This window comes from Saccopteryx bilineata, chromosome 11, assembly GCF_036850765.1.
Source record: "Saccopteryx bilineata isolate mSacBil1 chromosome 11, mSacBil1_pri_phased_curated, whole genome shotgun sequence".
NCBI lineage: Eukaryota > Metazoa > Chordata > Mammalia > Chiroptera > Emballonuridae > Saccopteryx > Saccopteryx bilineata.
The window spans coordinates 69,174,923-69,188,532 of NC_089500.1; the positions used below are offsets into that span (position 1 = coordinate 69,174,923).

The window sequence follows — 13,610 nt, forward strand, 5'->3', positions numbered from 1 at the left end:
CTCCCGAGCCGGGCCTGAGCCGCTCGCCGGCGGGGATCGCTCAGGAGCCCAGGGCGCAGTCTCGCAGCCTCCCCCGGACTCTCCTCTCCGCCCCGCCCGCGCCGCGCCCCCGCCCCGCTTCAGGAGAGAGACCTCACCAGGCAGCCGGTGGCCCGCCGGCTCCGCTCCGCGCGGCGCCGGCAGCGGCGGGGGCAGGGAGCGAGCGAGGGCGCCGCGAGCCCGCGAGCCCGCGAGCGGAGCGGCGAGGCGGGGAGGGGACGCGCTGCTGAACCCGGGCTGGGGCGGCAGGGGAGGGAGGGGCCCACGGACAGACGGACGCACGAGCGGACCGAGCGAGGGAGGGAGAAAGACTCCGGCGGAGACGAGGCGGCTGCTGGGCGCTCCCCCGCGCTGCTGGGTGCTCGGCGCCTCCGCGGCCCCCGGCCGGAGCTTCCCCGCGCGCGGGGCCGGGGCTGGCTTCGCCGAAGGTAAGAGGGACGCGACCGAGCCTTCTGGAGCCAGAAGTGTAAGGAGCGCGGCTCCCACGCCTGTTGCTCCAGCTGCCCACGCGGCACCCTCCCACTCCCGAGCCCGGGTGGGTGGGCGCTGGGGCGCCGGAAGGATTGGGGGTGGGGCCGGCGCCGCGGGGGAGCCGGCAGCCGGCCTGGGGGCGTCGGTTCCCTCCGGCTACGGAGCCACCTCCGGACAGCCAGGCGCTGCGAGGTTGGGGGGTGGGTGTGTGAACCTCTGCCCTCTTTCCATTGGCCTGCCTTCGCTCTGGGGTGCCAGCGGCAGCGCCCCGGGATCCGGCGGCAGGGGGCGACGGCTTGCTCCGTCCCCCCGGCTCTTTGTGAGAAAAGGAGAGAAATGGCTGAGGTCGGAAGCAGGGAGTTGGGGCGCTTCGCAAAGTTCTCCAGCCCGGCGAGCCGGGGTGTGCCTACCAGAGGCCGGGGTCCCGCACATCTGGCCCTGCCTGACGCCGCTTCTCCCCTGCGAGCTCTGGGAAAGGCCTCCAAGGGACGAGGGGCCAACGCGGCGCGGGGAGGGGGTTTGCGAGGTGTTTACACTGAGATGTGGCGCGGAAGGGACTGGGCAGAGAAGTTACCTGGAATCAACTAAATTCCTGCACTTGCTTAGTGTTGACATTTGAATGAAGTCCAAGATGTCCTGCTTTTTTTTTTATCCCGGGCAGCCGTGACATGTCAGCAACAGGCTGAGGTACCGGACCTGGAATCTTATAGCAAAAGCCTTCGTTGTATTTGCTAAGGGAGGGTGTCTGAACTTTCTCGTGATCCTAGGCACAAAGTGGTCTGTTTATAAGATTCCGCAAGGGTTGCTCTATGGTGCATGTTGGTATTTTGCAGGAATGTACGTGATGATTACATTTACACCTTATTTACTGTTCCTTCAAGGGCACCTGGGTGTTTTATGTCTGTAGAAAGAGGGACTGGGCGTGCCCAAATTCAGTGCAAACATGTGTACATTTCCCCATGTGGACATGTTGGCACACGGTCAGGAATCGATGTGTTTATTTTTCTTTGTCACTCCCTAAATGCAAGAGAATACAAGTACACAAGAGACCCCCAGAGGAAGCAAGATCAGAGGCTGGTTCCTTTTTGCTGTTAAGGAGGCTGGAAGGAAAGGGTTCAGGACAGTGCTGTGGTCAGCCTAGGAGTGGCACTGTGGGAGAAGAGAACCTGTGTGTGTCCCGGGCCTGTACCCCAAGGAGCCCCAGCTTAGCACCCTGTCAGTTTCCTCCCTGCCTACCCAAATCTGGGGGGCACAGAAGAAAGCCCCTCATTCTGGGCTCAGCAATGTGATGTGGAATTGTGGAAAGTAAAAGTTTCCAGAGAGATCCCGCACCCCCAACACTGTGCCGAGGTCACTGAAGGGCAGATCGTGGCAATGTGACATCTTTGCTGCCTTGAGCCTGTGCTCAGGTTAGGGGTCAGTCCCTGGGGCAGGCTGTCTGGTCACTCTGTCCACTTTTGGCCCTCCCCCTCCCAACAGAAGCTGTTGAACAGTGCTGACTTTTTACAGCAGGGGAAAATCGGTTTCCCTTTTCCAGGATTCTTTGCCTTTGTCATTTCAGCACTCACCTGTTTCAAATGTGTCTTCCCCAGCCTGCCCCCACCCCCATCTTTCCCACTGTCAAACTCTTCTGCCAAAAACAAAAATAGCTTCAGATTTTTCATTTGTAAGGCGTCCACGTCCTAGTAAAACCTTGGCATTTGAGGCATGTGCAGTGCCATTGGCTGGAAATGGGGCCGCACTGTTGGGCCTGTTGCAGGAATTCATACCCAGGTCGGCTCCGGGAGGCGCTGGTGCCTGTCGGGGCCCGTGCTGCAGTGCGAGCCACCAAGAGGCCCTCCTGGAGCCGGGTCATGCCTGCAGGGTTATATGGAGGTGACGGCTGGGGTGGCCATGGGCACAGTGTCCGGTGGGACACTTTTCTTCCCCTTCCCAACCCTGACCCTGAACCCCTGCCACCAACACACACACACACACACAGGGGTGGGGGAGAGAAAGTAGCAATGGGGTAGCTGCTCTTTTTAGGAGGGTACTCTTTACCAGAGGAACAAGGCTTGAGCCTCTGGAGGTGGCCTGGCCCTTTCCTGTGCTTCTTTGGGGAGATTGTCCTGAATTAAAGCATGGGGTAACGGTCTGGCCTTGGGAGCAGAGGCTTTTATGCTAGAGGGCGGTTGTTTATCCTTCCCCAGCTTTCAATCACTCACCTGAAAGCAGTTTGCAAACTACCCATGGGCCACGGGCGTGGAGAGGCTAAGGCGACGGTGCTCAGCGTGGCAGGGGAGGTTACCGGGCAGTGAGTCTGGGGAGGCAGAGAGGGCAGAGGAGGTTACCAGGCAGTGAGTCTGGGGAGGTTACCAGCAGTGAGTCTGGGGAGGCAGAGAGGGCAGGGGAGGTTACCGGGCAGTGAGTCTGGGGAGGCAGAGAGGGCAGGGGAGGTTACCAGGCAGCAAGTCTGGGGAGGTTACCGGGCAGTGAGTCTGGGGAGGTTACCGGGCAGTGAGTCTGGGGAGGCAGAGAGGGCAGGGGAGGTTACCAGGCAGCGAGTCTGGGGAGGTTACCGGGCAGTGAGTCTGGGGAGGCAGAGAGGGCAGGGGAGGTTACCAGCAGTGAGTCTGGGGAGGTTACCAGCAGTGAGTCTGGGGAGGTTACCAGGCAGTGAGTCTGGGGAGGCAGAGAGGGCAGGGGAGGTTACCAGCAGTGAGTCTGGGGAGGTTACCAGCAGTGAGTCTGGGGAGGTTACCAGCAGTGAGTCTGGGGAGGTTACCGGGCAGTGAGTCTGGGGAGGTTACCGGGCAGTGAGTCTGGGGAGGCAGAGAGGGCAGGGGAGGTTACCAGGCAGCGAGTCTGGGGAGGTTACCGGGCAGTGAGTCTGGGGAGGCAGAGAGGGCAGGGGAGGTTACCAGGCAGCAAGTCTGGGGAGGTTACCGGGCAGTGAGTCTGGGGAGGTTACCGGGCAGTGAGTCTGGGGAGGTTACCGGGCAGTGAGTCTGGGGAGGTTACCAGGCAGCGAGTCTGGGGAGGTTACCGGGCAGTGAGTCTGGGGAGGCAGAGAGGGCAGGGGAGGTTACCAGCAGTGAGTCTGGGGAGGTTACCAGCAGTGAGTCTGGGGAGGCAGAGAGGGCAGGGGAGGTTACCAGGCAGCGAGTCTGGGGAGGTTACCAGCAGTGAGTCTGGGGAGGAAGAGAGGGCAGAGGAGGTTACCAGGCAGCGAGTCTGGGGAGGTTACCGGGCAGTGAGTCTGGGGAGGCAGAGAGGGCAGGGGAGGTTACCGGGCAGTGAGTCTGGGGAGGCAGAGAGGGCAGGGGAGGTTACCGGGCAGTGAGTCTGGGGAGGCAGAGAGGGCAGGGGAGGTTACCAGGCAGCGAGTCTGGGGAGGCAGAGAGGGCAGGGGAGGTTACCAGGCAGTGAGTCTGGGGAGGTTACCAGCAGTGAGTCTGGGGAGGAAGAGAGGGCAGGGGAGGTTACCAGGCAGCAAGTCTGGGGAGGTTACCGGGCAGTGAGTCTGGGGAGGCAGAGAGGGCAGGGGAGGTTACCAGGCAGTGAGTCTGGGGAGGTTACCGGGCAGTGAGTCTGGGGAGGTTACCGGGCAGTGAGTCTGGGGAGGAAGAGAGGGCAGGGGAGGTTACCAGGCAGCAAGTCTGGGGAGGTTACCGGGCAGTGAGTCTGGGGAGGCAGAGAGGGCAGGGGAGGTTACCAGCAGTGAGTCTGGGGAGGTTACCGGGCAGTGAGTCTGGGGAGGCAGAGAGGGCAGGGGAGGTTACCAGCAGTGAGTCTGGGGAGGTTACCAGCAGTGAGTCTGGGGAGGTTACCAGGCAGCGAGTCTGGGGAGGCAGAGAGGGCCTCGTCCTCTGTGTGCAGAGCTGTGTGTTTGGCCCCGGCAGCGTGCTGCAGGGTACCTCCTAGCTCTGCAGTCTCACTCTTTGCCACTCAAATCCCCTACAGGCCCTGCTTCTCTGAGCTCCATTCTGGGATAAAGCAGGGGTCTTTAAGGGTCAGAGAGGTCCAGGGCCCAGAATCTGGGAACCTGTCCCCTTTATCCTCTGGGGGCTCAGCGGGTGGACCTCAGCATCCAAAGCCTTGAGTTCTGAGTGACGCGGGTTGTGTGCCCTGCTCTGGGTGGGCACCAGTCTCACCAGAAATTCCCAGAACTGCCTTTGCTAAGCAGCAGCTCCAGCTAACTCCATGCTCACAGCAACAAACCCAGATGCTCCACTTCCTGCTTTGCATGGGCGACAGTTACGAAGAGGTCTCAGTAAGCCCTGAGCTGCCGCCGAGATGTCCTGGATCCAGGAAGATGAAGATGATTACAGCCGAAGGGCTGCTTGCCACTTGCTTCTCCAGTTCTCTGATTTTACAGGTGGGGACGGTGAGGCCCACAGGGTGATGGTGGCTTGCTTTCACAAGTTCACACAGCATTGAAACTGGGATGCAGGGCCTCCATGTTCTCGGCGGCCCAGGATGCAGCAAGGAGAGACTCTGCACCCCGCTCTCTCCTCGGGGGCAACATCGGATCTGGCTATACCTAAGTCCGGAAAGCCATTTGGCAGTGAGCTATTAGAAAATTGCCAAGTCCCGGACACAAAGTGGAATTTAGCCACTTTGAAAAACACTTTCTGGGTCTTGGTCTCCTTACCTGAATGAAACATGGGCCGAAATGTCCATGCCATAGAATTTTTGTGCGACTCAATTAAACGTTTGTTAGAAAAGTGCCTAAAACAGAGCGTTGTCAGTGCTCAGTGAATGTTAACTAACTCTGTATTGGAATTATCTGTGACCAAGTTTACACGGCGGGCTGGCTTCCCAAGCTTCCCTTACCCCTCAGATCATTTAGCCAAGTGTGGGCTGAGGACTCCACGCTCTCCTGGAAGCCGAGGGAAGCATAGGGGGCTCAAAGGGCACATTTCTGGAAGATACAACACGCATGGGGCTTGTTCCCCAGTCTTCTAGCAGCGGCCTGTGGATTATCTGCTGCCGGAGATGAATGATCCCCGTTCTGTCCTCAGCTCCCGTAACAAGGGCTCATTAGGCCTGTGCTGTTCTTCTGTCTCCCAGTGATGACATTAATAGGGAATGTCATTGTCATTCCTGTAGTCTTCCATGGCATCGGGACCAAGCTCTCCTCCTCAGGGAGCCAAGGGACCTGTGAATATTCTCCTTAGTGTGCAGACTGGGAAACTGAGGCAGAGGTCGGCTGCTGGAGAAAACGCAACCAAGGGCACAGTGAGTCAGAGGCATGTAAACTGGGTTCTTTTGATCCAGATCATTCCCCAGAGTTTACTTTCTGTCTGGAGGGATGAGGCCCACCTTTGAAGACCTCTGCAATGGCATTTGCAGGGCCTGGAGTAGGACTGACGGCTGCAGACGGCCTGTGGAAGGGGAGGGGGCTCGCGGTGCTGTGAGCACCCACTGGGTGCCACCCCCTGCTCCCTCCTGGGTTGTCCCGTGAAAATGGGGGCGTCACGGCCTTCGCCCTGAAGGAGCTTGGTGTGATGGGGGAAGCAGGGCAGCAGCCTGGCTGAACCTTCGATCTCCACAGTGAGACTCTCTGGGTTCAAACCTCGCTGCCCACTTATCCCATTGGTTAGTTAGCACAGCTCCTCTCGCATCGTCTTCCTCGTCGGTGACATGGGGACAGCCACGGTGTCTGCCGCTCAGGGTGTTGGTGGGATCAGATGAGATGGTCCACGTCAGCAAGTGGAATTGTGCCCGGCCCACAGCCGGGCCTCAGGAGACCCCATTGCTGTCTCCTGACAGGGAGACCTCAGGAAGTGGTTAGCACCGGGCTGCCTGGCTGGGAGAGAGGCACGAGGTGGTCCACAGCAGTGCTGCCCTACAGGAACTGCTCAATTATTGTTAGCCACGATTACTATATTGAAAACATTGTTTAAGTTATTTTGATTGACTGATTTTTTATTTTTTGTGAGAGAGAGAGCAACACAGGGACAGACAGATAGGAAGGGAGAGAGATGAGAAGCATCAACTCATAGTTGCAGCACTCTTAATTATTCACTGATTGCTTCTCATACGTACCTTGACTTGGAGGGGGGGGTTGTTTCAGTCAAGCCAGTGACCGTAGGGCTCAAGCCAGCGACCATGGGGTCATGTCTATGGTCCCACACTCAAGCCGGCGACCTTGCTCTCAAGCATGTGAGCCCATGCTCAAGCCAGCAACCTCGGGGTTTTGAACCTGGGTCCTCAGAATCCCAGGTTGATGCTCTATCCACTGTGCCACCACCTGGTCAGGCTTGATTGACTTTAGAGAAACAGAGAGCAGGAGAGAGAGAGAGAGAGAGAGAGAGAGAGAGAGAGACAGACATTGATTTGTTATTCCACTTATTTTTGCATTCATTGCTTGATTTTTGAATATGCCCTGACTGGGAATCGAACCTATAACCTTGGCATATCAGGATGATGTTCTAACCAAGTGAGCTCCCTGGCCAGGGTTTGCCATGATTATTCATGAGACGTGCAGAAAGCATCTGTAATCCAGGCCGGAGGGTGATGGATACTAGAGAATAGGGGCCGACATGGTGCCGGGAGCCCAAACCACGAGAGGATTTCATGGTGGGAAGAGGCGGGGGCCTCACAACAAGGGTAAAGGCCAGGTAGGGTTCTAAAGGGAGGACTGCAAGGTAAGGATAGTATGATACCAAGAGAAGGCAGAGTGCCCAGAGATGGGTGCCCACAAGGGCTGTGCATGAGCCGGCCTGTGGTCTTGTTGCTGGAGGCCAAACAGGGTGCATGGGACATGCGGCTGGAAAGCATCTAATTGTGGAAGTGCTGGGATGCTGGGCCCAGGAGTTTGGACTTGATTTTACAGGCTGTGGGGTAAAGTGCCAGCAGAAGCTTGCCTTAGGGACGTGACTCGGAGCAGAATGGGTTTCTGGGAAACAGGAGAAATGGGATTGGGGGTGGTGGTGAGAGACAAGCAGGCCAGGAGAGACAAGGAGAAGCCTGAGAAAACGGGGGCCTTAGTGAGGGGAGGAAGCTGCTATCTTGTTTGGCAACTCGCTGGGTAGAGCAATGAGGAAGGCGGCTTAGGTGGCCACACTGGGGTCAGGGGACCTGAGAGCGAAGGGTGAAGAGCTTCCTGCAGGTGGGGAGATCCAGGTGAAACCTGTCCAGCTTCAGAGGCATCCAGGTGGGAAAGGCCAGTGCACCTCGGGATGGGAGCAGGTAGAGATCTGAAATCCCAGAAGGGCTGGAGTCAGGGGAAGGGGTTTGACCGGGAGAGACGAAGCTTCAATCCCATTATAGGACTCACCTCTGCCTCGTTTCCTTAGCATCGAACCAGCTGCATTCCAAGGGCCCCGGTAACTCTGCGTCAGACTCGGTTCTGGGTGATCAATATAGGTTCGTGAACACCAGTGCGTTAACCCCAAACAGCTTCCCGTTGCTGTTACGTGCGTTTCTGTGTCACCGCATGTCTAGCCGCAGATGGTGCACATTTGGGGATTGCAGAGTCATCTCACTATCATCTTTAAAAAGCCAGAACTGGGAAGGTAAATCTGCTTCCCAGAGCCAAATATAATGTGCCATGCCATTGTTTCCTCCATCCAGGCAAGTGACGGGGAGGTGTGTGCACAGTGTGGTTCAGAGAGCTGGGCGGGAACAGCCGAGGGCGGGGCCAGGTGAAAGAGGCTGGCATGGAAGGAGGAGTGTTATGTAACCCAAGGGAGCTAGGGATGGTGGGCAGATGGTCATGGGAGGCGAGGAATCTGGAGATGGCAGGGAGGGTGGATCGGCTTCCTCTGGGAGAGACAGTGCAGGGGAGGCAGGTGGACCAGGAATCCCAGAGTCCCTGTACAAGGCGGGAAAGGGACCCAGCTGGCCGCCCAGCCTCTCCCACGTCTTTCTGTCACGGCTCTGAGGGTCGCGATTGGACCTTAGATTGTTGGGCGTCCTAGAGAGGAGCACTCCGCTGGGGACAGCCTTCTCCATTGGACTTGGGGATAGAGCTGCACCAAGCCAAGCCCCGGGCCTACTGTAGTCACCTGACATCTCAGAGCGTTCCCCAGCTCTGGGCAGCCGGGCCTGTTCCTCCCCGGAGTGGAGTAGAAATATGTTTATACACCTCCTTCAGCCACACCCCATTCCTGATTACCCTGTGTGTGTGTGTGGGGGGGGGGGGGTTAAAGAGTAAAATAAAAATTAGCATGTTTATCCCACTTTGAAATTCATTTAATGAGAACTCATTTACCCTCTTCCAATTTAAATTCTTAATAACACCATAACCTTTCAGAGGTGATTATTTCCCGTGTCTTTCCCAGATCTTCCTGCTGAGGAGGCTTTTCCCTCCACGTGCTCCTGAGCCCTTCCGGAACCTGACAATGTGTCAGTCAGCGTCGCCCGGGTGATTCTGCGGGGCCGCACTGCCCCTACGCTAGCGGGTGATTCCACGGGGCCGCACTGCCCCCACGCTAGATGCCCTCCCGACAGGGGAGGGCGGAAAAGAACCCAGTCCTCTCTCGTGGGTGGTGATTTCACTCTAATTAGTTTGCCTTCAAGATATTTGCTGTTGCCCTGGCCGGTTGGCTCAGCGGTAGAGCGTTGGCCTGGCGTGTGGGGGACCCAGGTTCGATTCCCGGCCAGGGCACACAGGAGAAGCGCCCATTTGCTTCTCCCCCCCTCCCCCCCCCTTCCTCTCTGTCTCTCTCTTCCCCTCCCGCAGCCAAGGCTCCATTGGAGCAAAGATGGCCCGGGCACTGGGGATGGCTCCTTGGCCTCTGCCCCAGGCGCTAGAGTGGCTCTGGTCGCGGCAGAGCGACCCCCTGGAGGGGCAGAGCGTCGCCCCTGGTGGACGTGCCAGGTGGATCCTGGTCGGGCACATGCGGGAGTCCGTCTCCCCGTTTCCAGCTTCAGAAAAAAAAAAAAGATATTTGCTGTTTCTCTCCCCAGTAACCCTTCCCTGTGTCCCACCTCCCACCTAGAGGTCGATGGTGGACTCACCGGTTGGTTCTCTGCTCTCTCCTCCTGTCTCCCAGGGGTCGCTGAACTCAAGTCCAAGCTGGTGTGCAGAGCGTCTGCGCAGCCGCCGGCCCAAGAGCTGGAGTCACCATGGCGGCGGGAGTGGCAGCCTGGCTGCCTTTCGCCCGGGCGGCGGCCATTGGGTGGATGCCGGTGGCCAACTGCCCCATGCCCCTGGCGCCAGCCGACAAGAACAAGCGGCAGGACGAGCTGATCGTGCTCAACGTGAGCGGGCGGAGGTTCCAGACCTGGCGGACCACGCTGGAGCGCTACCCGGACACGCTGCTGGGCAGCACGGAGAAGGAGTTCTTCTTCAACGAGGACACCAAGGAGTACTTCTTCGACCGGGACCCCGAGGTGTTCCGCTGCGTGCTCAACTTCTACCGCACCGGGAAGCTGCACTACCCGCGCTACGAGTGCATCTCGGCCTACGACGACGAGCTGGCCTTCTACGGCATCCTCCCCGAGATCATCGGGGACTGCTGCTACGAGGAGTACAAGGACCGCAAGCGCGAGAACGCCGAGCGGCTCATGGACGACAACGACTCGGAGAACAACCAGGAGTCCATGCCGTCGCTCAGCTTCCGCCAGACCATGTGGCGGGCCTTCGAGAACCCGCACACCAGCACGCTGGCCTTGGTCTTCTACTACGTGACTGGCTTCTTCATCGCCGTCTCCGTCATCACCAACGTGGTGGAGACGGTGCCGTGCGGCACGGTGCCCGGCAGCAAGGAGCTGCCGTGCGGCGAGCGCTACTCGGTGGCCTTCTTCTGCCTGGACACGGCCTGCGTCATGATCTTCACGGTGGAGTACCTCCTCCGGCTCTTCGCCGCGCCCAGCCGCTACCGCTTCATCCGCAGCGTGATGAGCATCATCGACGTGGTGGCCATCATGCCCTACTACATCGGCCTGGTCATGACCAACAACGAGGACGTGTCCGGCGCCTTCGTCACGCTGCGGGTCTTCCGCGTCTTCCGCATCTTCAAGTTCTCCCGGCACTCGCAGGGCCTGCGCATCCTGGGCTACACGCTCAAGAGCTGCGCCTCCGAGCTCGGCTTCCTGCTCTTCTCCCTCACCATGGCCATCATCATCTTCGCCACTGTGATGTTCTATGCCGAGAAGGGCTCCTCTGCCAGCAAGTTCACGAGCATCCCCGCCTCCTTCTGGTACACCATTGTCACCATGACCACGCTGGGGTGAGTGGGCAGGGCGGCCTGCGTGCAGCAAGGCCGGGGCTGGGTGGGGCGGGGCGGCCCTGGATGCCGTCAGCGTGGGGCCCAGGAGGCGGAGTATCACACCCAACACGTGTGAACCAGGCAGTTAGTTGCTTCTTCGGAAGGGGGAGACACGTGACTGATTTGTTTGGGGGCAGTGGCTGGCTCCGAATTGTGCTTTCTTTTGGTGTGTTTTATAAAACTTAGAAAGTTAAGGCACCATTTCTTTTTATTCTGTGCGGGGTGGGGTGGGGTGGTGATCGCTGCATTTCTTTATGTGTCTGTGCGTATGAGGGTCAGAGCCAGGGCCGCAGGTGGGGAGGAGCAGCGCCCCCAGAGTTCAGTGAGTGTTGTAAGGAGGGTACAGGTCTCTGTTAACAGAAGACACCAAGCGTGCTCTCTTTGGGTCCTTCCTGCATTTGTTTGTAGTTTCCTTGCAGATTGTTTTCTCTTCCGCCTCGTTTTTCCTTTCCGCCGCCCCAGACGCTCACGGGTTTGGTAGCCCTGAGCAGACGTTCTCTAAGTGACTCTGAACTTGGGTTGTCTGAAGAGCGGGGGGCACCCCCAGTTTGTTTCTTTCTCACCGAAGGAGGAACAGTCTTGCTTTCTCAGCCTGATTCTCGGATTCAACGACCCAGCAGCCTACCTGGGTGATTGTGAGGGCGGTCTGGATGAATCATGTGGTCAGACACAGAAGCAGCAATATTGCCAAAGGGAGGGAGACAGACGCCCTCGGCGAGGTGGCAGGGGACTCCGTCTGTTTCATCTCCCAGAGGTCCCTTCTTCAGCTGAGGTCACAGCAGTGTATTTATGGTGCTGGAGTGTGGAGCCTTCCATCAGAAGAAGGGGTCTGAGGGAGGAGATGAGAACCTTGTGCCGATAGTAGAGCCAGGGAAGGCAGCTTTAGGAAGGTGTATATTTCTTAGGGTTTCTGCATCAGCTGTTGTAAGCCATTGACGCTAATGCAACCCCCCTTCGCAATTCATATGCTGGGTCTCTATTTGCTTAGGCCAGGAAGCATTATATTGTTGGTGGAGAATTCATGAAGCTTTTTATTTGGTCTTTGACAATTTGGTTGGTGGAATCCTGGCGATTCGATTTTTTTTTCCTGGCTGAGACCCTGTGGTGCTGGTGTCACTCTTTCGTAGGGATGCGTGTACTTACTGGGAATGACTGAGCAGGTGACAGGATCTTTTACAATGACTACAACGGTCATTCTGCCGCACTGAAGGGAGTAGTGAGGGGGAAGGCAAGGAGTGCCCCTGTCCACTTGTGACGGCCACGTTGGATGGGGCATTCCCTTTATCTCCTTGTCTGTCTGTCTGTCTGTCTGATGGAGGTCATCCTGCCTCCACCTCCCACTCTGAGACACACACACTTCTTCACGTAGCTGCCCCCCGACCCAGAGCGGGTAAGCATGTCTGGTCATTTGACCTTGTCCTTCCTGGCTCAGGTAGCAGAGGTAGGCTTTTGGGTACGATGGGAGATTAGGGATAAGATAGGCTGGAGAGTGCACCAGTGTGTCAGAAGTGGGTGCATTGGCCCCTTCTGGGCCGACCCTGGCCGTCCCTTCGCTTTCCTGTAGGGGACCTCACCCGTGGCCAGGACCTGCCTGGCTGTGCTTCCAATGTGGTTCTGACTGTCCAGTGCCCTCAGGTGCCCCTTGATGGGACTTGTGACACCAGAGAAATGCCTCCGACTGCCATGGAATGCAAACAGGGCAGATGGATGGGTGTCAGAGTTAAAATGGGATTATTTCAGAAGACATCAGTGGCAACTTCAGTGCCACCTGCCTATCAGTTTTTATTAGTACAGCAGCGTGTGTGTCAGCCGTGTGCGGAGCACTTTGCATATATCATCTCTTTAATGCAAGGTAGGAAAAATTATTTGGAGATGCAGAAGCTGCGGCTCAGAGAGGTTAAGTAAACTTCGGTAATCACACAGCCTATAAGAGCCGATTTGCGAATACCAGTGTGGCTGTCTCCATCTAGCGCCCTTTCTCTGTTCAGTTCCCACTCCACTTGTTTCCAAACCATCAGGGCGCACTGGTGGGAATCAGACCATTAGAGCGATTACTATTCTTATTACGGCCTTGGGCTGTCGTAGTCTATTCTGGTCATATCGATTTGTCAAGAAAGCATTCGTGCAGTGAGTACTGCATGTCAGGCACCGTTCTAGGCACACGGGGGCTTTGTAAACAAAACATCTCCTTCTGGCAAGCTGAAATACTGCCTTCCAATGAAAGGCTGCTTGCATAGAAAGTTCCAGGGTTTTGCTGTCGCTGGGCAGACCATGGGTTTCCTTTAGCATTCATCCTGTAGATCAAGGGGCCACGTCCACTGTCAGGGGTGAGCAGCCCTGGCCTCACGTTTACTTTCTTGGGGGAGCACAGAGAGTGAAGGCAAAGAGGCAGGGAGGGGCACCTGCGTGGGAGAAGCGTGCTCCCCCGACTGTGGGTGCCACGCCCCTCCCCCACGCATCACGGTGTCCAGGAGGAGAAGCCAGTGGCCAAGAAAGGAATCTTGAGCAGTGTCCTCCTGAACCTTGGAAGTGATGGCGAAGGAGACCTTTTCCTCCCTGCCACGGTGGCCGGCGTCGTCCGATGCTGGGCTGAGCTGCTTTGACTGACCTGAGTTGCCAATTGGAACCATCCATCACCAGGCTCACTGCTTGGCTATACATAGCAGGTGCTTGGCAAATGCTTTTTAATGGCTAAGTTGATGTGAAGGGCACCTTTTCCATTTGCTTGGTCTGACACTGTCCTCAGTGCCTTCCAGACCTGCCAGTCCTCTCTCTAGGGTGGACCTAAGATTTGTGCTCTGCCCAGCCCTGGCCCCCTGAGAGAAAGGAGGTAAGCCTTCACCTGGCGTCTGGTCCATCCCCTGAGAAGCTCTGTGGCACCGTGGGCACCTTCATGCC

General features: G+C 57.6%; 1 protein-coding gene across 2 annotated transcripts in view; it reads left to right on the forward strand.

Annotated features, from left to right (window-relative positions):
* The first annotated feature begins 336 nt into the window (after positions 1 to 336).
* Positions 337 to 13,610, forward strand: part of KCND3 (potassium voltage-gated channel subfamily D member 3) — a 198,966-nt gene continuing 185,692 nt past the window's right edge. For both annotated transcript variants that reach the window (XM_066247284.1, XM_066247285.1), the window contains exons 1-2: positions 337 to 467; positions 9,495 to 10,673. In XM_066247284.1, the coding sequence (XP_066103381.1) occupies positions 9,568 to 10,673 (1,106 nt within the window). In that variant the 5' untranslated portion in view covers positions 337 to 467; positions 9,495 to 9,567. The remainder of the gene's footprint in view (positions 468 to 9,494; positions 10,674 to 13,610) is intronic.